Here is a 23555-nt window from a genome sequence, read left to right on the forward strand (position 1 = left end):
TATGATATAATATTTTATATTTAATTATGATATTTTAACTTTGACATAACTATCACCACAACCTTGAAGTTTTGTATATTTGAAAGTTGCTTTGAAGAGTAAAACTGTCCCGGAAAACATAAATTACATTTATTATATAAGATAAATGTAATGTTGTAAATAACCATTGATTAAATAAATAAATAAATACCAAACGCACAGTAACTTCAATCTGGGGCGTCCATTTACGTATATTAAGATTGAAGCCAGAAAAACGAATTTGAGTTTTGTTTGCCATTGTGCTAGAAAGGCGCAACATAAGACAGATTTGGCAGCCGAAAGGCTATGAATTGTTGCGTTAATTCATTTGTAAAACATGTTCTGTGTTTTCTTCATATATTCCACGGGATCTATAGGAGCTGGTTCTTTTTCCTGGTGTCCAATTATAGCCAGGAGAGTAGTTCGGCAATCGCCACTCATCGCCGCCTGCAATGTCAAGAACGCAATATCATTATAGTTGTATTGTCGGCAACCTTTGAAGCCGTTGTTTTGTCAAAGAATATGCGTAATATATTAGATACAACATTCGCAAGTTATCGTCGTTAGATATTCTTGCCATGCAGTAGCTGAATATTGCAGAGTATTTCCGTACTTATAAATGCGATTGAGTTTTCAGCAGGTTATGGCGCCATCAAAATCACCGAACGAAAACTATTTAGGCTCTTTAAATATTGTAAACCGTGTTTCGCAGTATAGGGGTTAACTATTGTCTGTTCGGGATGGCAAACAGACGGGTATGGAATGTGGGGTCACGTGACTGGGGGGTATTTAAGTGCAAGACGGGTTGTGGAATACCAGTCTAGGCCAGTCTCGCTACGGTGCAGTTTCCAACTATTTTGTTTTGTAAATTTATTATTTTTTATTGTATCACACTGGGTGACACACGCCACCTTCCCCTGGGCACGCTCGACACTGAGACGTGTACACGTTTTCAGAGATTTTTTGTCCAATTTCCTATACAAAATGTCTTTTATTGCTGTTTTTTTCCTGGGCGGTCGGCGTGCGAGTAACGGGGTGATATTTTTGTTAACGATTTGTCAGTTATTTTAAATGTTTTCTTTGACTTATTAATATTAGTGGCATTTGCCGAGCACCAAAAATCGATATTTTTTCGCAGCCAATGCCGGCTTTTTGAAGATTTTTGAATGCTAATTCAAGTTAATGTTGTTTCCATCATTAAGTTTTTGTATTTTCATTCAGTACAATTGTGCGCAACAAGCGATGTAATGGCAGCCGTTTTTAGTCTACTTATTAATGTATTATGTCAAATAAATGGTTCCCCGGACTGACTGCACATATGTGGCCGCGCCTGGCATGAACCTTACCTTATGCAAGTGTGTGCATTGTCGGATGAGGGTGAGTCTCGTAAAAACGCAGCTTTTGTGTCACCAAAAACCTTGCCACTAGAGGGCACTACGTGATTAATCCGACCGTGTGAAATGGCTTTTAATTGTACATTTGGCCGACAATGTAACTTTTGAATTAACTCGCGTTTCTCATAAACAGACTGTGTACAATGTATTCGGAAGATACAGTATAGCCCGATCCTTGCAGCACTTTTTCCTCCTAGGAGGAATGAAAATCAGCACTCACTTTATTAGGTCACTTGTGCTGAATATAATTTTATGGTTCATTTACTGGTTTTGAAACAAAGAGTATGCTACTACTATGTTTTACTCGAACAATACTCAACAAATTTGGCGTCTTTGAAAATATGTTAGGAACATTGCGCAGATGAAATGACCGCCAATATCTTGCTGAGAACAAGAGGGCTTTCCCTGTGATGACCAATATATCTGTATTTCATCTAGTGTCGTGTCAAGTCGCCAAGCAGTGATTGACAATACACGTGTAAGTTGTTGTAAATACATTGTAAGATGTTTAATTCTGACAAAGACACCAGAAAATACTTATTTGTATTGTTAGTGTATTTGATCCTGACGCTAAATGGAAGACTCGGATACGTAACCGCAAGTATTATTCGTTCGTTTTAATGTAATCTTTTCTAGAAAAAATCAAATTATTTTTATTCCAAATTTGGGCTGGCTATAAACGTTTGTGAAAGAAATCACACAGCCACGTTGTCATTGCTGCAAATCAGACGTAAACAAAATATCTGTGAATCGCCTTCTTGCAATTTTTCCTGATATCATTACAGTTTATTTAGATACCCACTGCAAACTATCATTTACCGTGTTATTAAAACAAAAAGCTATCCATCTCAACTGAATTCTATTAGATCATCACACTAGTAATTCGACACGCCACCAGGTCACCTATTCAAAACAAGCTATCAAGAATATTACCGCACTATGTCAGTGGGACACCTTCATCAAGGCTTGTAATAGTGTTATATATTTTTAGTCGGCCAGTCACGAAATCTCGCCACTCGCGAGATTACCATTGCATCTTTGATGAGAAAACTGTTTAGCTCTGCGATCTTTGGTATACTCGAACAAGGTTAGGCTTGAGATTTGTGAAACTGAAACTGAAGCTATTCCATACAGTTCATATACAATACGGTGCAATACAATATATTTTTATTATTTTATTATTATTTATTATTATCTTGACATACTTATCCCCATATCCCACAACCTTAAAGTTTTATATTTAGAAGTTCGATTCGAAACGAACATTACATGTTATATTGCCTATCACGTGCATACGAAGTATACTTATAAATATAATTTCTGTAAATAGTTGGCGTTTTCTGCTATGAAACACTAATCAGCCCCGGAAAATAATTGATTATCGATAAGATAATTAATCTTAATCTAACCAATATTGAAATAAATAGTTATATAAGTGAATACTAAATACATTTAAATATTAAACGCTCAATCATTGGCATCCGCATTCGTGCATGCCAAAATAAAGTCGAAAAAACAAACAAATAAACTTGAGTCGTTACGCTCGATAGAGGGCGCAACATATGACGGAAGCTAGCGGATTAAAAACCAAATAATGTATTGTTATATTGATTCACTACGTTATATTTATAAATCTATTCCTGCGATTTCTTCTCCTCTCCGGTTGGTTGTTTTTCTGGGTTTCCAATTAAAGCCAGAAGAGTGGTTCGGTAATCACCGCTCGTATGAGCCTGCAATGAGAATATAATCTCATTAAAATAATCCACACGTGTTTCCGGTTTGCAAATGTTTCATGGCACAACAGAGGTAAACATGACTGTGCCTTAAGATAGAAGCTTACACATTAATTGAAATGCCCTGAATTTACCAAATTTTCAATAAATAAAAGAATATATGGTCAATACATTGTGCTGTATCTGAATCAGTAAGCTGGTTACAGTGGGCGGGAACAAAATACACAAATGTATATCGTATATGGATACTTGTTGTTATTCTGAATTGTTCCCACATTCTGGGTTTAAAACGTGACAAAATTGTATTTTGATTTAATAATGTAGGCACTATAGAACTGTTCTAAATTATAGTTACTTCAAAAATATATTGACTTCAAGTTCATCTGCTCAAAATACAGCGCTGTATACGAACATAACGCTGTTTCATGTTTCAGCGGTTTATGACCAACTTTTTGTTAACATAATGAGTAAGCGTTTACCTTAAGTAGTATGAACTGTGTGCATTTGGAAAGCTGGCATTTATCCAGTTCCTTGGGATTTTTTAAGAAGGCAATACAGTTTTACGGTAATGTTTTACTTGAGGTTGAAAGATAATTTAAGGACGTTATCCGATCGCGTGTTGTTATGTTTTATCATTTGTGTTTAGGGAAAATGTTAAATTATGATATTAGCGATAAATAAACCGAAGTAACTCTGCCAACAATGCCCACATTTCACGGAACACATATTTTGTCGGGTTTCATTTTGTCAGTTTCTTGGGTACGTTTTTTGTTTTGAATTAACAGATAGAAAATAAAACAAAATGTTGTATAACAATGAATGTTGTGTACGTATCAGATAAAGAGGCGCACTTTAAAATTGAGAGAGTGTATGTTGCTGAATATTATTTTCTTGATTTAGAACAATCGTAGGTGTAAGTAGGGCAAAACAATTCTCTAAATCGATTACAAAAATGTATTATATTCTAAGGCTTAGATTTGTATCTGCATAAAATTGAGAGAGAGTGTCGGGGATGGAGAGTGGGGACCGTCTCAGGGAAAGTATACGGGTATATATCACCCACATGCCGGTAGATGACCCGAGAATTTTTATTTAACTCCGTGTAGCAGTCGGTGTCCATTTCTTATCCCGTCGCGTAGAAGTTATTGTAGGCTCAGTAATTTAAAATGTATAAGCGTAACTTTTGAGCACAAAAAACATGCCATATGACAACAAATGCGAAATCGTCCATGCAACCTATTTCCATGGTGAAAGGAACATTGTGGCTGTGGTTTTAGCTCTGAGGGCACTTCATAACTTTGATTTTACAGGTGGGAAACTCCACTCCCCCGTATTTGCATATATGTTTGCCTTTCCAGAAACAAACAGCGACATATTAAATTTTCTGATTTCAGGCCATAACCTAACAAGCGTGAATGAGTAAAACGCTTGCACACATACCGTGTCAATGCTGAATCAATTCTGCTGTTAGGATTCGTTATAAGGTGACCCATTTGCAAACTGCGTATTAGTTGAAAAACAAACAATAACAATATTTTATCTAAATATTTGACTATTGTTATGTCCGCATTATTTATACATTATACAACCACAAACTTGTTTTCCTCTTCATACAGAACATTTTTCTCTCGAAATGCTTCACTCAATCCCCAGTTTTCAATTGCGTAACCCCTAATTGTTATGCCGATAAGTAGTCAACGTATTGTGTGTCACCAAGTTGCATTGATGTTGTCATGACGATGCTATGGGGTGACGCCCTCACTGGCGGAGTCCACATGCCGTCATGACAACGCATGCAAAGTATTTAGACTATTGGTTGAACGATTAACACTGTCGTTTATAAAAATGGGGGGGTTCCAGCGTATTAAGGGAGAAGAGGACCGGGGGCGTATGGTGACGATTGTAGTGGTAATAAATATCTGGCTGTACTATACTGCTGATGTCTTAATGATTGAATGGTGCGTATAAGTGTCGAGCGATCCTAGTGTACCACTCACTGCCTTGCGAGTTACCCATTCCCCGTTACAACCACTTCCCGTATATTCAACCTGACGAACCATCCCCCCTTAACAACCCCTGATAGACGAAACCCGCACTGTTTACATGTGTTTCTACTTACGGTAATAGAGTCTCCCAGGGTTTCTTTGAACATAGTATGGTATTGCCTCTTGATATCTCCCATACCACACTCACTTCTTCGTACCACCACGCGGATCACGGTGGCGTTGTCTGTACGAAGGATAGTCTGTTTATTTGGGATAAATACTTTGGTCAGTAAACGACAAGGCATACATGAACAGATAACACTAATGGAGGTGATATTTTGCGAATATAATGCATGGGGTGTAATCAAGGAGTGTATGATAAACACCAAATAATATAAGATGTGGATCGCTGATAACACTCTACGTTTGTAGCAAAGACTAGGACAAGTACAACTTTTTTTTTTAAATTTTGTGGAATGAAAAAAATATGTGTTCAAGACAAATGTTTGCCAAGATACACTATGACAAACAAGATTCGTAAATATTCAAAAAAATATACTGCCAGTGTTGGAATTTAGACTTAAATACACTCTAGGTCAGAAAGACCAATAGAGTTATCAAGATCCAGGTCCCAATAAACAGGCCTAGTCACGTTTTTTAACCACGCAAATTTATATTGGAAGAACATTCCAACGCAACCAAAAAATTTAATCTATTCATATACACATAATCTTTATTGACTCATGCATGTTAGACAAGTAAAGTATTAGTATAAATTCAGTGAAGATCTGATATAGTCTCGAATGTGAAATATTGTCATAACGCTTAGCTGAACTACGTTATTTTTTCTCGGAAGGTTTCTTACTTAATTTCATCAAATGTATTATCACCTGGGACTGCAATTCTTTCTATTCGGGCTTCCAACGTATTCAACTTTTGACATGATTTATTGATTTATTTATATACTTATTAGTTATGCGAAACAACCCAGTAATTGTCTGGCACAGATCATGATGAGAGAACTATCCAGGCATGCAGACACAGTAATAAAACACACTAGACAATGGTGTTTCCATTATATGTCCTTTAATTTATTATTGATTATATTCTACACGATTTTAACCCATCATCACGCGTTATCAATGAATACACGTGGCATTTGCATCGAAGTGAAAACCTAAAGTCGATATCTGAAATATTTATATTACTTTTCATACATACATTCTACGAAGTGAAAGAAAATACACGATTTCTAGGATGACTGACAAACATAGAGGGCGTTATATTATTTAAATTATCGCCATTGTCAACATATCCATCTTTCTACTCTATACTTTAGTAAATCAAATACAATGAATTGAAGACTAGATTCATACAGTGTACCGCAGATATATTGAGTCCAATCTACATGTCTCAACAAACACACAATTGCTAGTTTATCCTGACATTTCTTAATGTAAAATTATACCTGTGCTTAAATTGGCTTTTATTTATTAAAATAAATGGTTTAAAATTATCCTATAACTACGCCACCAACGTTCATATTGAGCTACCTGTTATTTCTGAAATGCAGCGCGCACGATTGCGGGCGGTATTCATATACTATTTTCTATAACGGTAATACTTTTGTGTAACGTCCAAATAGCATTATCATAATCCCTGTCCAGCATACATTTGGAAGTAAACGTTTGACCTAATTATGGATTCCTAGATATATTTTTACAATAAATATTGTAGACTTATTGGATTGGATTTTACATTTATTCTCTTTTTTTTTATTTTGTAAAATACAAGTGCTATTAGAAGAAAGAAGTATTTCTAAGACATGGTGTATACGGAAGATACTTTAAAACTGGAGGAACCTTCCGCTGAACATGGTTCTTACGAGATCATTGATTGTCATTTTTCGCTTCCATAGGTTCCCCTATCACGGCCAACAAAAGCCTTCTGTAATCCCCGGAGGTGTCGTCCTGAAAAAAAAGGTACTTAGTTACTGACCGTTAAACAATAGAACAAAATATCGTTACAATGTTTTAACTAGGTAATTTCGTTGGTGATAGGAAGGTATCTAAATATCACCGGCGGTAATTGATGCACGTTGTGCCTAGGTCAAAACTCGCACTCGTGATTTCCATTAGAAGAGTGTGGGAAAATCAATGTATATCAACACAAATGTCGCACATGTGCGGCACGACGATCAGTGACCTTTAATTCAACAACACCGTGACGCATTCAAAGATTATCAATGTTGTGCTCACCTTTACCCAGTCTGCCAGACTGCCTTGAAAGTCTTGCTCAAAAATTTGTTTTATCTCCGCCATTTGTTTGTCGGCGTTTCGAACGAGTACTCGGATTAGAACAGAATCTTCGGTACCTAACCCCTGCAAGTGGGATGAGGGAAGGCAAAATAAATAAATAGAGATAGAAACAATATGAATATCAAACATGCTTTAAAAAACCAAATCATAAATTAAATTAAATTAAATTAAATTAAATTAAATTAAATTAAATTAAATTAAATTAAATTAAATTAAATCGAATTAAATTAAATTAAATTAAATTAAATTAAATTAAATTAAATTAAATTAAATTAAATTAAATTAAATTAAATTAAATTAAATTAAATTAAATTAAATTAAATTATGTAGTAATTATTTGTTGCACAGCCAAAAGAAAAAAAAATGGCAGAATTAAAATACACCAAGATATTAGCCAAGAGAAACTGAGCACACCAGCAGCGGATAGTTAGATTAAAGACATACATAGTAAGTTGTAAAAGAGCTTGGCATCGTGTCACTGGACTCATGAGAGCTTGGCATCAGATGATCGTTCGGCAAGTTTGTAGACATTGAATAGTTACATTGAAAAAATAGTTTACAAACTCGGGGAAACAACTTTGAAAAAACCAATGATCTAGGATAAAGGCAAAATGTTTTGAAAAAGTGTCAAGATATGTTTTTTTTTTATCAAACTGCCATTGCTTGCAAAAAATAACAACACATTCCACATCCAAACTCACACCCGCTTACTTACATACATTCCGAATAATAGTATATTATAGGAATATAGTTCACGAGAGTACAGTGATGTTTCATACTTTAGTTGGCATGACAAAAAAATAGTGCAAACCTTCATAGCTCTGTGCAGTCTTAAGGCGTAAAACTTGTTCCTGTTCAGTACACATAGGACTGTGGAATAGAAATATAGTACCGGTTGGTAATGTTAGATTACACTGTCCATGAATGGCAGACTCGGGTAAGAGTATTTAGAAGTGATCAATTAACAATAACAATAACAAGCATTGCAACACATAATATAGTTCCCCACTCCATTTCTTACTTCATCCGCAGACAGTTGTTCTCTTTGCAATGCGAAGAGTTTGATCTTTTATCCTATGTAGTAGGAAAGTGAGGCGAAACACTTTGGACGCAAGTGTCTGAGATCTCATCGAGAGCGAGAGAGCCAAGATAATATTGCCCCTCATGAAACCATGGTAATGACACAGAGAATGCGATGGATGATTCGGTGAGAATGGAACACCATTTCAGCGGACAAAACAAGTCTCGTTGCTTTCTCGCGCTTAACGAGATCTGGCGGACGTTTGCGTCTATGGTTTATTCAACTCACCAATGGCCTTCAACGCCTTGCGATAATCACCGGATGTTTCCTTGTCAATGGCAGTCACGATGTCTTCACCATTAATTTTGGTGTATTCAGTAAAGGTAGCTCTCAGCTGAGCGTAACTCTTAGAAACCAAGATGGCGCTGAATACACTTTCGTTAGTGCCCCATCGGCCCTCACCGGCATCATATAAAGCCTGCGGTAATTATGTAATGAGTTGTATAACAAAATTCAAACAATTTAAACATAAGTAAACTCAAGCATTATCATGACAGATATAAAAAATAATCATCTGGGTGTCAAAAATCAACTTTTGAAATATTTCACTAAATAAACCGGGGCAACCAACCTGGGCATCTGTTTTTGCCAAGCCGGGATTGACCATCTGATTCTCCATTCTTCCAGCCTGCAGCAAAGAAACAAGCAAACTTTTCAAATTTCCCGATGTATCGCTTTTGACATCTTTCTCCACATCCCTGTTGAACACTATATACAAAATAGAAATATATTAGGCCTGTTTAGAACCACACTTATAGTTATGATGATAAATAAGACAAACCGTGAAAGTTAATGTTAATGTTAAATGAGAAAAGCCACTAAAGAAGAAATGTTCAAAATAGAAAAGCAATGGAGTTGAGGAGGTAAGTTATAAGAGTTACAGAATAAGGAGCTACACAACTTGAAAGGATAAATAAGGAGAGCAGTACATAAACGATTAAATGAAAAATGACACGGTAGTTGAACAATTAAATGTGGAAATCTACAGCACATAAGCGATTAAATGAAAAGTGACGTGGTAATTGAACAATTAAATGTGGAAAGCTACAGCACATAAGCGATTAAATGAAAAATGACATGGTAATTGAACAATTAAATGTGAAGAGCTACAGTACATAAACGATTAAATGAAAAGTGACATGGTAATTGAATAATTAAATGTGGAAAGCTACAGCACATAAGCGATTAAATGAAAAATGACATGGTAATTGAACAATTAAATGTGAAGAGCTACAGTACATAAACGATTAAATGAAAAGTGACATGGTAATTGAACAATTAAATGTGGAGAGCTACAGCACATAAACGATTAAATGAAAAGTGGCATGGTAAATGAACAATTAAATGTGGAGAGCTACAGTACGTAAACGATTAAATGAAAAATGACACGGTGGTTGAACAATTAAATGTGGAGAGCTACAGTACGTAAACGATTAAATGTAAAATGACACGTTGGTTGAACAATTAAATGTGGAGAGCTACAGTACATAAACGATTAAATGAAAAATGACACGGTGGCTGAACAAACAAATGTAGGGAGCAACAGTACATAAACGATTAACTGAAAAGTGACATGGCAATTGAACAATTAAATGCGGAGAGCTACAGCACATAAACGATTAAATGAAAAGTGACACGGTGGTTGAACAACTTGAACAATTAAATGTGGAGAGCTACAGCACATAAACGATTAAATGAAAAATGACACGGTGGTTGAACAATTAAATGTAGAAAGGTACAGTACGTAAACGATTAAATGAAAAGTGACACGGTGGTTGAACAACTTGAACAATTAAATGTGGAGAGCTACAGTACATAAACGATTAAATGAAAAATGACACGGTGGCTGAACAAACAAATGTAGGGAGCAACAGTACATAAACGATTAACTGAAAAGTGACATGGCAATTGAACAATTAAATGCGGAGAGCTACAGCACATAAACGATTAAATGAAAAGTGACACGGTGGTTGAACAACTTGAACAATTAAATGTGGAGAGCTACAGCACATAAACGATTAAATGAAAAATGACACGGTGGTTGAACAATTAAATGTAGAAAGGTACAGTACGTAAACGATTAAATGAAAAGTGACACGGTGGTTGACCAATTAAATGTGGAGAGCTAGAGTACATAAATGATTAAATGAAAAGTGACACGGTAATTGAACAATTAAGGTAGAGATGCAGTTTACCTGACAGGTATTTTAAAGCGAACCTAAATGCGGCCTTAATTTATAGTTGTGTATATTCTAAACTGTATTCGAAATAATATTGCAGTGGTTTAATTTTGTTTTAATTATAACTGTAGCTTGGATAGGCATTTGAAGTGCTTGCCATGGAGGCCATTCATGGAGGGGAATAATTAACGAACGAACATATTTAACATCCGGGTACTTTTCAAAGCTATGACGTTTTAGTATCTGATCGCATTCGTATACGCCATTGTAGACAGCCGTTCATGCTGCCTAGCATTGTGTACTATTAGTATAAACTCAACTTTTATATGCACAATGTGCTTTTTAAAACTTGGGTTAGAGCCTTATACGTTTGAACCACAGTATTCTCAGAGTGAAAGCCCAATTGCGTTAAAGTACCGTACTTCCCCGATCGTAAGCCCCTCCCGAGTATGAAGCCCATCCCTATGTTTTTACTTGGTATTTACCGAGTTGAGGGCATTCACGATTATAAGCCCAGAGTGTTTTTAGTGGGCGACGACGATATTCTTTAAAATATGCGTGTAAAAGGTGTGTTTCATTTCATAATAATCGTGATTGGCATGTTAGTTTGGTTCATGCTTTTAGTTTTATGAGAAAACTCGCATTAATTTTAAGTTCAGAGTGCATGGCGAACGTACACAACGTGATTCGCATCGTTTCTATTCTGTCATTTACTCAGGATGAACATCGATGTTGCAATTCTGGAGTAATCCATATTTCTTTGAGTAGTAGCCTTCGAAAAGCGAAATATGTGATTGTCAAGGCGTGTACCTGGTTATTGGGCATGGTTTACTTTGAGACTATCATGAAAGGCCTAGGGTTTGAACGATGAGACATGTTGGCGACCGAGAAAGGTGTTTAAATTCTTCCTCCACACTTAGTTTACCCACGGTTACTATTAACCGTCGTTTATATTTCGGAAATTGCGAATCGCCAGTTTTTAGGGAAAAAAATCATCGTTTTTTCGTTGCAATCAGTGCTACAGATCGCATTTTAACATTGCGGTAATTCACTTCCGCATTGCGCTAAAAAATCATCGTCAATAATCGGAAAATTTCATCATTATGACACATCATTTTGATTGGTTAATGAAAGACATGACCTGTTATGTCAAAGGAAGTTGTTCCAGGTCAAATCGTGCTGAAAAAACTCATGGTGGAAAATTGTTTTGCGTCGAGAGTTTGCGTACGATCGAAAACATACCAAAACGAAGATAATGATAAATACTTTCATCCACTGTTTCCTCACAGACCCTACCCATTATTTCACCATAAATTCAGACGGTATGTAAATCGTATTGTAATAAAATGTGTGTGTTTTTTATGAACATGTTTGTTTCTTCATTGTAAGTATCGTTCAAATCAATGACGCATTTTTTTTCAAAAATAAGTATTATTTTCCCGAGCCCGGCGTGGTGAACGAATATTTTTTTGGGATAATTTTTCGTTGTTTGCAAGATGGTTACAGTGTTTAACCCTAAAACAAAATCTTTTTTTCTGAGTTGGTCCTCGAGTATAAGCTCATCCTTACTTTTCCTTTACGTGTTCATGCCTCCGGGCTTATGATCAAGGAAGTACGGTATACTGTGAAGATTCAATTCAGTCCAGTGTGAGTGATGAGAGTATATCGTCGACGATGCCCCTTGTTCGGATGAAAGTTTTATTTCAAATTACACGGAAGTCTGTGAACAATCTGTATGGTGTTCCTGTGACACTTGTCCCATGATTTGCCAGTGCAGCCCCGTGAATACATGGACGAAAATGTTTCCACCACCACCCTACGAACTCAAGATTGCATACTCCGGCATCCATACTTTGAATAATTTGCACGCCGCACAGTGCAGTACTGGAAACAGCATTTATTAGACAGACAAAAAACAAAACGAAATGCCTGTCTCGATCAATCGCACATCCATAATGTCTGTATGTTGATATGCTTGTAAATAACATTAACGTAAAAGTCGAAACAACCTAGACTAGAAGTCAATTCACCAGTCCAGCCAGCTATGGCTCCCTAAGTTGCTTATATTTAATCAGATACTATTTCGTCATCATGCTTTGTTACCTTACCTGTTTATACCTCATGAGGGCGTTTTTTATGGCAAGATGGCGCAAACGGAAGTCCTTCGCAGGTTTATGGTTTCTCATATTTAAATCATCATAACTCTGAAGATAATCATTTTTTTTAATTTTTTTTTCAAATTTATAATCAATATACATAACTTGATAAATACAAACACCAAAATAGGCTCTATTTAGTTCCCCTTTAATTAGTTAATTAGGAAACCAAGATGATCTTCCTTGTCCACAAAACTATATATTTTCGGAAAGCTTATTGTATGAATTTTAAAATTTTGTTAGTGTTTTTTTCATGGACACTGTAGTTTGAAATGTGCACAAAAATGTGCTTTTTTGGTCAAAAGTGATTTAAAAAAATAGCATCTAAACCATGCTTCTGTTTCCTGTCAAAATTGGTTTATGGGTACATCTGTTTACTATGAAGAAAGTGTCGTCTTGAAATCTGTCTACCAGTTGTCAATTTTGCAGGGGAGCAGCTCAAATTTCACTACTTCAAGTTTATGCATAAATTAACACCCAGGCTTGTTGTCTGTACGATTGTTGTAACACTGTTTAACCAAAAACAATACCCCGACGGCGTTTTGAAGATAAACACAATGTCAATCATTTGTGAAATTTCAAAACAAAAGGTCAACGCGTCTAGGAGCTATTTTTTTAAAGTTCTGGGATGTGCACTAAATAATTATAATTAGATAATTGCTAATTTGCATAACAGTTCACTCAGCAAGACGTTTGTTAATGCGCATAATTAAAATGGCGTTACAGTTCCAAATTTAAATGTATTATCGTTTTGTCAAACGTTAAATATAGTGCATAATATGGAGATCCCGTCATTTCTTTTTTCACCATGTTTTGTTTTTATTATTTATGTACAGCCTTGCTAAATCTTGCTAAGCATTCAAAAGAGGGAATGCTTGCACCTGTTATCTATATTTTAAAATCGTTTTTGAGTATGTTCCACTATTCACAATTCTACAAAATTTGAACAGTCTATAGCCAAGACTGTTTGGATAATAAAAAGCCAAAAAAAAAAAAAATTCACTCCCAAGTGCCCACGAACCTGCATCTCTACCTTAAATGTGGAGAGATACAGTACATAAACGATTAAATGAAAAATGACACGGTGGTTGAACAATTAAATGTGGAGAGCTGCAGTACGTAAACGATTAATATGAAAAATAAAGTGATAGTTGAGAAATTACAGAATAAGGAGCTACACAATTTGAAAGGATAAATAAGGAGAGCAGTACATAAACGATTAAATGAAAAATGACACGGTAGTTGAACAATTAAATGTGGAAAGCTACAGCACATACGCGATTAAATGAAAAGTGACATGGTAATTGAACAATTAAATGTGAAGAGCTACAGTACATAAACGATTAAATGAAAAGTGACACGGTGGTTGAACAATGAAATATTGAGAGCTACAGTACGTAAACGACTAAATGAAAAATGACACGGTGGTTGAACAATGAAATGTGGAGAGCTGCTGTACGTAAACGATTAATATGAAAAATAAAGTGATAGTTGAGAAATTAAATGAGGATGGCTAAGTAAATCAAACGAGGGGAGCTACAAACCCATAAACGATTTAAATTTAAAATGACATGGTTGTTGAGAACTCAATTTAGGAGAGCGAACAAATGAAAAATGATTTGATAGGTGAGAAATTAAATGAGGAGAACTACCATGAATTAAATTAAATGAGAAGAGCCACCGCACATAAACGATTAAATAAAAATGACATGGTAGTTAAAGAATTACATAAGAAGAGCTATAGAGAAAAAGAAGGTGAGAGGGTAAGTTATGAGAAAAATATAAGAGGATAAGTAGAAAGAATCAGAGAATGTGTGATGTTTAATGAAAAGAGACAGGGAAAGTTAAATGAGAAGGCAAAACGTTAAAGAGCTACAGTGAAGGTTACCGGTTATACAAGAAACACCACGGATATTGAGAGTTTAGAAATAGAAATAGAAAAAAAGATGAACCTGCGAGATTAATTAGGAGAACTCTGTAAGGTGGTTTATTGAATGAGAAGATATTTCGAAAAATGGGGCCGTTGAATGGGGAGAGACAAATAACATGATAGATCAAACTTGAAGAGAAAGCAATGGAAAGTACGAGAATAACAGACGTGAACCATGGGAGCTGAGAGATTCACAGATGACGAGCATCACAGATGAGAGGTTCTTATATGAGAGACGTGGGTGGTGAGAGGTTCTCATATGAGAGACATGGGTGGTGAGAAGTTACCAGATGAGAACTATAGTAGGTTAAATGTTAACAGATGAAACCCATTGAAGGTGAGATGTTAACAGACGAGAGTCATTGGTAGTGCAAGAATATCAGATGAGGTAAGAGTCATTGGTAGTGGACGAATAACAATATAGAGTCACGGGTGGTGAGAGATTTACATACAATAGCCATGGATGTTTACAAATGAGAGCCATGTGATAGGTTTCCAAATAAGAGCCATGAATGGTGAGAGGTTCACAGATAAGAGCCGTTGGAGGTGACAGGTGAACAGACGAAAACAATGGGTGATGAGAGGTTAACAGACGAGAGCCATTATAGGTGAGAGGTTAGCATATGATAGCCATGGGTGGTGCGAGATTAACAGATAAGAGCCATGGGTGGTGAGAGGTTCACAGATGAGAGTTGTGGATTGTGAGAGGTTTACAGATGAGAGCCATTAGAGGTGAGATGTTTTCAGATGATAGCCATGGGTGGTGAGGGGTTAACAGATGAGATCCATACGTGGAGAGAGGTTTACAGATCAGAGCCATTGGGGCGAGAGGTTAATAAATGAGAGACAGGCGTGGTGATAGGTTAACAGATGAAATCCATGGATGGTGAAAAGTTAACATATAGAAGCTATGGAGGGTGAGAGGTTAACATATGAGAGCCATGGTGGCCAAAGGTTTACAGATGAGAGCCATGGGTGGCGATAGGTTTACAGATGAGAGCAATGGGTGGCGAGACGTTAAAAGATGATAGCCATGGGTGGTGAGATGTTAACAGATGGAAGCCATGGGTGGTGAGAGGTTGAAAGATGATAGCCATGGGTGCTGTAAGGTTTACAGATTAGAGCCATGGGAGGTGAGAGATTAACATATGAGAGCCATGGGTGGTAAGAGGTTTACAGATGAGAGCCATGCATGGTGAGATGTTAACAGACGAGAGTCATTGGCTGTGGAAGAATAACAGTTTAGAGTCACGGGTGGTGAGAGATTTACATACAATAGCAATATGAGGTTAGAAGTTAATAGATGCTAGCCATGGATGGTGAGGGGTTAACAGATGAGATCCATGGGTGGTGAGAGGTTAACAGATGATAGCCATAGGTGATGAGAGGTTTACAGATGAGAGCCATTGGGGATGAGAGATTAACAGACGAGAGCCATTATAGGTGAGAGGTTAACAGATGATAGCCATGGGTGGTGTGAAGTTTACAGATGAGAGGCATGGGGTGGTGAGAGGTTAACAGATGAGAGCCATTGGAGGTGAGAGGTTTACGGATGAGAGCCATTGGAGGTGAGAGGTTTTCAGATCCATGGGTGGTGAGGGATTAACAGATGAGACCCATATGTGGTGAGAGGTTTACAGATGAGAGCCATGGTTGGTGAGTGGTTTTCAGATGATAGCCATGGGTGGTGAGGGGTTAACAGATGAGACCCATAGGTGGTGAGAGGTTTACAGATGGGAGCCATTGGGGACAAGAGGTTAACAGACGAGAGCCATTATAGGTGAGAGGTTAACAGATGAGAGCCGTGGGTGGTGAGATTATAACAGATGAGAACCATTTGAGGTGAGAGGTTAACAGATGAGATCCATATGTGGTGAGAGGTTTACAGATGAGAGCCATTGGGGACGAGAGGTTAACAGACGAGAGCCATTATATGTGAGAGGTTAACAGATGAGAGCCATGGGTGGAGAGAGGATAACAGACGAGAACCATTATAGGTGAGAGGTTAACAGATGAGAGCCATGGGTGGCGAAAGGTTTACAGATGAGAGCCATGAATGGTGAGATGTTAACAGATGGAAGCCATGGGTGGTGAGAGGTTGAAAGATGATAGCCATGGGTGGTGCGAGGTTTACAGATGAGAGCCATGGGAGGTGAGAGATTAACATATGAGAGCCATGGGTGGTAAGAGGTTTACAGATGAGAGCCATGCGTGATGAGAGGTTAGCACATGATAGCCATAGGTGGTGAGAGGATAGCATATGATAGCCATGGGTGGTAAGAGGTTAGCATATGATAGCCATAGGTGGTGAGAGGTTAACAGATGATAGCCATGGGTGGTGAGAGGTTAGCATATGATAGCCATAGGTGGTGAGAGGTTAACAGATGATAGCCATGGGTGGTGAGACGTTAACAGATGAGAGCCATTGGGGACGAGAGGTAAACAGACGAGAGCCATTATATGTGAGAGGTTAACAGATGAGAGCCATGGGTGGAGAGAGGATAACAGACGAGAACCATTATAGGTGAGAGGTTAACAGATGAGAGCCATGGGTGGCGAAAGGTTTACAGATGAGAGCCATGAATGGTGAGATGTTAACAGATGGAAGCCATGGGTGGTGAGAGGTTGAAAGATGATAGCCATGGGTGGTGCGAGGTTTACAGATGAGAGCCATGGGAGGTGAGAGATTAACATATGAGAGCCATGGGTGGTAAGAGGTTTACAGATGAGAGCCATGCGTGATGAGAGGTTAGCACATGACAGCCATAGGTGGTGAGAGGTTAGCATATGATAGCCATGGGTGGTAAGAGGTTAGCATATGATAGCCATAGGTGGTGAGAGGTTAACAGATGATAGCCATGGGTGGTGAGAGGTTAGCATATGATAGCCATAGGTGGTGAGAGGTTAACAGATGATAGCCATGGGTGGTGAGACGTTAACAGATGATATCCATGGGTGGTGAGAGGTTAGCATATGATAACCATATGCGGCGAGACGTTAACAGATGATAGCCATGTGTGGTGAGAGGTTATCAGATGAGAGCCATTAGGGTGAGAGGTTAACAGATGATAGTCATGGGCGGTGAGAGGTTTACAGATGAGAGCCATGGGTGGTGAAAGGTTTACCGATGATAGACACATGAGGGGAGAGGGTATCAGACGAGAAACAAGAGAATTTATATTAAGAATTTAAATTATACATACAAGCAGTGTAGCATTCTTTCATCGCATTAATTTCCTCATTGGTGCTTGTGCACAGTATTTCAATCAAGCATTCCTCATCAGTGCCCAGTCCCTAAAACACATATAGTAAATTATACAATTGAAACAGCATTTTCAAACCTTGTCGACTATAAATGCCAGTGTATGTAAAAAACAAATGTGATTATATGAAGACCAATAATTACCTTTAATGCATTGCGAATACTTTCAGCATCCAACTCTGCCGGTGTTCTCAATAAGGCCTCGCATGTCTTTCTGAAGTTACCGCTTGTTTCGCTGTGGATATCTTCTATGAGATCCTGCGAAGAAGTCGAATATAGGGCAATGTTAGAGTACGCAATATCCCTACAGACTCGTTATATGCACTGTTCATTTTTGCCAATATGAACCTCTAAATGTCATTGTCCTTTTATATTCCATCCAGAATACTTCTGAACTATTGATTATAACTGCACCAGTGAGTATATTATTTAATACAACATACTACGATGATATCATTCCCGTGGTCACAGTGACATAACATTTCTAGAAGCACACACCTTTCCAAACAAGACCTTGTACTCTTTAGATATAGCTTGTCTCTGCTCATTACTGCTAGTTGTCAGGACTTCGATGATCGCTTTATTGTCGGTACCTTGAGAAGAAGGAAACCCATACACTGTTAAAATGATGTGAAACTCTTATGTTATGTTATAAAATAATTCATTGAATCTGCTATATTCATTTCGTTGGTGTACGCCACATTGTCTACTAAAGTATGTATTCTCGGGGCGGACATCCGGGCATTACGTTGTTTTCATGTGTGCGTACAAAAACAATCATCGATCAATACTACCTAGTGTGCTTGGTAAACATATATTTTAGTTTACGATATACCATGATCCAATCTAACCCCTCAAATATAAATATTTTCAACTATTTTTTACCATTAATTACTTAAAGCAGGAGGGTGGTCACCTACGCACGCGCGGGAATTAAGTCTCAACCGACGATAACAACACACGTTAAAAACGCTATGGCCATCTGACGCATGCGTAGGTGACGACTCTCCCACTTTAAAGTTAGTTGAAATTTTAATACGAACCAAGTCCTTTCATAGCAATTTTACACTTTTGGGCCTCGAATCGAGCATCGATCGTCGCCCGGTATACCATTGTACTTTGCTGAAAACATGAACACACGCGGAGTATTATGTTAGAAAATCTATAATCACAGGATTTGAAACTGAACTGTTTTAATCTTCATATGGATACTATAGGTGTGGCAGCTACGTTAAATAGTAATACGTAGTAATGTACGTTTAGACAATTTATTGTTTTGGTGTTTGGTTCAAATATCAAACAAAATAGGTTAAAATTTAAAGCTTTTAGGTCACATGACATCCAAACGAATATGACGCACACTGGAATCCAGCAAACGGTCAATCGGACTGAACAAATTGATCTTCCCCAACACCCACTCATTCTCACAGCATATTTCTAGCTTCGGAAAGTCGTTAGATTTTATAACTTTATGAAATTAGGTTATTTATATCAAAATTACCAAGCGTAATTGGTTTGGGCGTCGGAATTACTATTGAAATGAGAATGTCATGGGCATTTTTTTTCAAATCAATATCCTGCCGGTGGTTAAAGGGTGGCAGTCGTCGCGCTGCGCAGTACAACATTTGTGTTGATAAACATTGATTTTCCCACAATCCAATGCGCTTTTCTAATCAAAATCACAAGTATGAGATATGACCTGGGCACGACTTGCATTAATTACCGCCGGTGACTCCTTCGATACCTTCTAATCACCTAAAAAAAAACTAATCAAAGCTTTGTAACGGCTCAGTTTGTACTGGTTGATCTGCGCAACAGTCAACAGTCGCCATCTTTGTTTATATGAGACCCATATATATCGCGCATGCGTGACGACTACCGCCCTTTAAATATCAATGTGAAGTTTATGTCAGCCTTGCATTGTAGATACATCAAATATCAAACTTAATGCACATGCGTGTTCCGAGGCCATATAGCTGTACGTTATTGAAATACAGTATTCGACAGCCAGAATTAAAACAAATTAGTAATATTTATACATACGTTAATGGCTACAGAAGCCATTGCCGATTCTACTGCTGCAGCTGCAGGTGCCTGGTCCTGAGCCGGAGCCTGGGCCTGAACAGGAGCCGGAGCCTGAGCCGGAGTTGCAGGCGCTGCCGCGGTTTGTGCCTGGGGTGTAGTCATCGTTGTTACAGTGTTGTTGTCTGTGATAAATATTCCTGCACATTATATACAGTGAAATGTAGGCATTGAAATATTAACCCACAGAGACCCAGTCTACTCTTATCTGGGTCCCGAGTCTGCTGTGTATTCAAACGAGTGTTTCTACTGTGCAACGACAATTATCCCGCTCAATACCATAATAACTGATCACCAGACTCACCCCCTGCCTGCTTTTATTTTATGCTAATTTTCACAATCTCAGACAAAGGTCAGTGTTACTATGCAAACCTTTGCACGTCCATGAACAATTTGTATTGGTCCCTATAATAAAAAAATACTCACCAGATTGATCTCAAAATACAGAAATATGTGGTGAAAGAATCGTTTGTAGTTATAAGATTGGTACTTAAGGTTTCTTTGAATTATTAGGCATTCTGATGATCGGGTATTTATTATGTAGTTTCTAAAAATATTTTGTACTTGGTAAAAAAAAAACTTGGCTGATGGTATATGCCCAAATGAATAATTAACGAACGTCAATGTCCAGAAATTCTTTGCGTAAAATCAGTTGTGATATATACTGATTCCGATTGAGCCTTTTTATTTTAGACATTTAGAAATTGTATAGTGTATGAATGTTGAGCTATGTGTCAGTTTTATAGAACGCATACATTGTATTGATAAATTCTTTATCCCTAAAGATGTTTATTAATATCGTAAAATATGGAATAATACTATATTTTGGAAGTAATAATAATAATAAGGTTATTAATATACTGTAAAATACTTTATTTTAGCTGAAAAAAACAATTTGGGTGTTTTTTTATGGAATTTATTATCTTCGGCGAGATAAATGTATAAAACATACGAAACAAACGTTCGCTGCATTTTATTTGCATTGAATCATCCCTTCAGCGAAAAAAAGCGATTATGAATTCCGAGCGAAAATAAAGTATTTTACAGTAATTGTATCGTAAATTTAGAACGGTCCAGCAATGTTATGATGCCAACCTATCGATCGGAATGGGCGTCGACCATTCCAAGCAATATCTGCGGGTAGGCACCGTCCTCATTTATTCATTTCAGTAAACATTCAACAACAATTTTTTGAAGGAATACCAAATTCAAATAATGGTTCATTATGTTTATGTTTTCTTTTTTTGAAGATTAGTTTTAGAATTGTTCATTACTAACGCTATAATTATTTGTTGTCGATTATATTGTTTTAATTTGAATATTGTATTTTTGTCCAGGGATTATCTAAGACGTGGACCGTCTATTTTTAGTAACATACAACGAATACAGTAAAATTGCTATAATGTGGCAATTGTCTTCTTACACTAGTCAATATCGTCATTATAACCATGTTAGTATGTAGGAAGAGTTTCACACTATGTTGTTTTCTTTAATTTTAAAATAATTGAACACGTGTTAAGATTGTTTTAAATCGGAATATTCGTATGCGTCACAATATTCTTCCACGTCGCACTCTTCTGCGCTGCAATATGCCACTTCATCAATGAGAAACACGTGTATAGATATATTTATTTATGTTAGTATCTGAGTAGCGGAAAAACATGGACTTCATGACCAACATTTACAGCAATGATGCAATACGGCTCATACGAAGAGTATCGACGCGACATGCGTCATTTCAGTTTAACAAGAATATGAACACTTTCCTTTTCAGTTCTACTATTTATCGGCAGTTTTAATGCTGAATTTAATCATGTTTATACAGGTGAAATCAATGGTCAGAATACAAATTAAATTGAAACTTACCTTCAGTTGAATTACTGACAGTTCTACCTTGCCTGTGTCTGACTTCAATAGGCGTCCGATCTCAGATGTATATTTGCAGAAACGTATTAATATTCAATAGAGCAGTGATTGGGTAACCACTGATATAGATTAATGAATATTCAAAGAGGTCAGAGCATAATGTCGACTATTTTTACACTGTGACCTCTGTTCTGTGTGACGTGTGCTGGTAGGCGTGGGTGTGTACGCCACGCGAATTGGTCGTTATTTAAAATATTAGGCATAATTTTCACAATTTCTACACGCAAGCGATCTCCTTTGTACATGTATGACATATAAAACTGGTTGAGTTCAAATTATGATAACAAGGAAACACATCACCAGGTGTTTGAATACTTAAACATGCTACTTTGTTTGTGAACATATATGCCGGTCGAAGTGAAGAAACAGTACGATCAATACAGAATTACTGATATTACACCGCATACGTACATTGACAAGACTACGTGTACAGTTAGAAACGCTAGTGCACTGTCCTTTGCAACCTCAATCTATTAAGAACGTTGATTGCTAAAATTAAAAATCAAGTACCTTCAAATGCTACAACGTCATCCTTTAATGTATTCACCACACTAAATCAATAATCGCTACCAAACATATAAACCAAACACTCACCTTGGAAACTGTTGATTAAAGTTATAAGCCGTAACATGTAGCTAAGGAATTATCTCATTTCCAATACCGAAGTTCAAATGATTTGTCATGATTAATTTTGGAGAGAGCAAACTATACTAGAAACCAGCACACGAGTAACAAGATTACAAATAATACAGGGAAGTCTGATTGAGAACCAACTTGAGGATCTCATACCATTCTCTTATTTTAAAAAAACGCACTTTCCCATGTGCGCGAGTATCGTTGACCCCAAGCGATGCCCGTTGGTCAATTCAACATTCTATGCGTTCTTTCGTTTTTATGTGTAATCGAGTGGGGTTTATGTCACGATACCACACATTATCTTGAGTCATTATAACTTGTAATGTTATCACGACATGGAGGTAACCAATGTTGGGCAATGGTACACCCCTCCCAAACCAAGTCCAAAAAACGGTACATGTGAGAGTTACCCAGATGCACATACTAATATAGTCTATTGGTTAGCAATGCACTGCATACTGTCACCGCAACAAAGGCAATCCCTTCATCTTTAGAAATATTTATCAATTTGACAATTTAAATTGAAATAAGACATTCTTATTAGCCGATTCAATACCACTAGAAGTGTTTCAAGTGACGTAATTGCCCATTCTGCTTTTTGATTAACTGATTGGATTAAACTTACACTAGAATGTTTCTATATTTACAAAAAGGAATACCTTTGTTGCGCTGAGTGTATTTTAAATTTTGCCATTATGTCACGCGGCTAATGGCGGAGAAGAACAACTGTAACAATGTGTTGCCGGATCACTTTTATAATCTGACACAGAAAAACATAGAAACTATTCACAATCTTACTCTGCATAAAATAATTACAAAATCGTTCTAAAAATAGAACTAACTTAAAAAAAGGA

The 23555-nt window shown here is 37.0% G+C and overlaps 1 protein-coding gene across 6 annotated transcripts; it reads right to left on the minus strand.

Moving 5' to 3' along the window:
- Positions 1–22103, minus strand: LOC100376829 (annexin A13-like). 6 transcript variants are annotated; one of them, XM_085493865.1, is made up of 12 exons: positions 22006–22103; positions 20444–20544; positions 20101–20264; positions 19101–19179; positions 18556–18650; positions 18202–18315; positions 17999–18089; positions 9101–9237; positions 8758–8947; positions 8260–8318; positions 5265–5390; positions 1–465 (listed from the first exon to the last, which is right to left on the minus strand). In XM_085493865.1, exons 3-12 carry the CDS (start codon positions 20242–20244, stop codon positions 343–345), a joined length of 1158 nt encoding a protein of 385 aa, XP_085349991.1. In that variant the 5' UTR covers positions 20245–20264; positions 20444–20544; positions 22006–22103; the 3' UTR covers positions 1–342. The 6 variants fall into 6 exon arrangements, with proteins under 6 accessions (XP_085349991.1, XP_085349992.1, XP_085349990.1 ...); XM_085493866.1 differs by having other exon boundaries at positions 20101–20279; XM_085493864.1 differs by lacking the exon at positions 20444–20544 and having other exon boundaries at positions 22006–22090.
- Between the last annotated feature and the right edge of the window lie 1452 nt (positions 22104–23555).

Source organism: Saccoglossus kowalevskii, chromosome 19, assembly GCF_978046115.1.
Source record: "Saccoglossus kowalevskii chromosome 19, keSacKowa6.1, whole genome shotgun sequence".
In the NCBI taxonomy this organism is placed as follows: domain Eukaryota; kingdom Metazoa; phylum Hemichordata; class Enteropneusta; family Harrimaniidae; genus Saccoglossus; species Saccoglossus kowalevskii.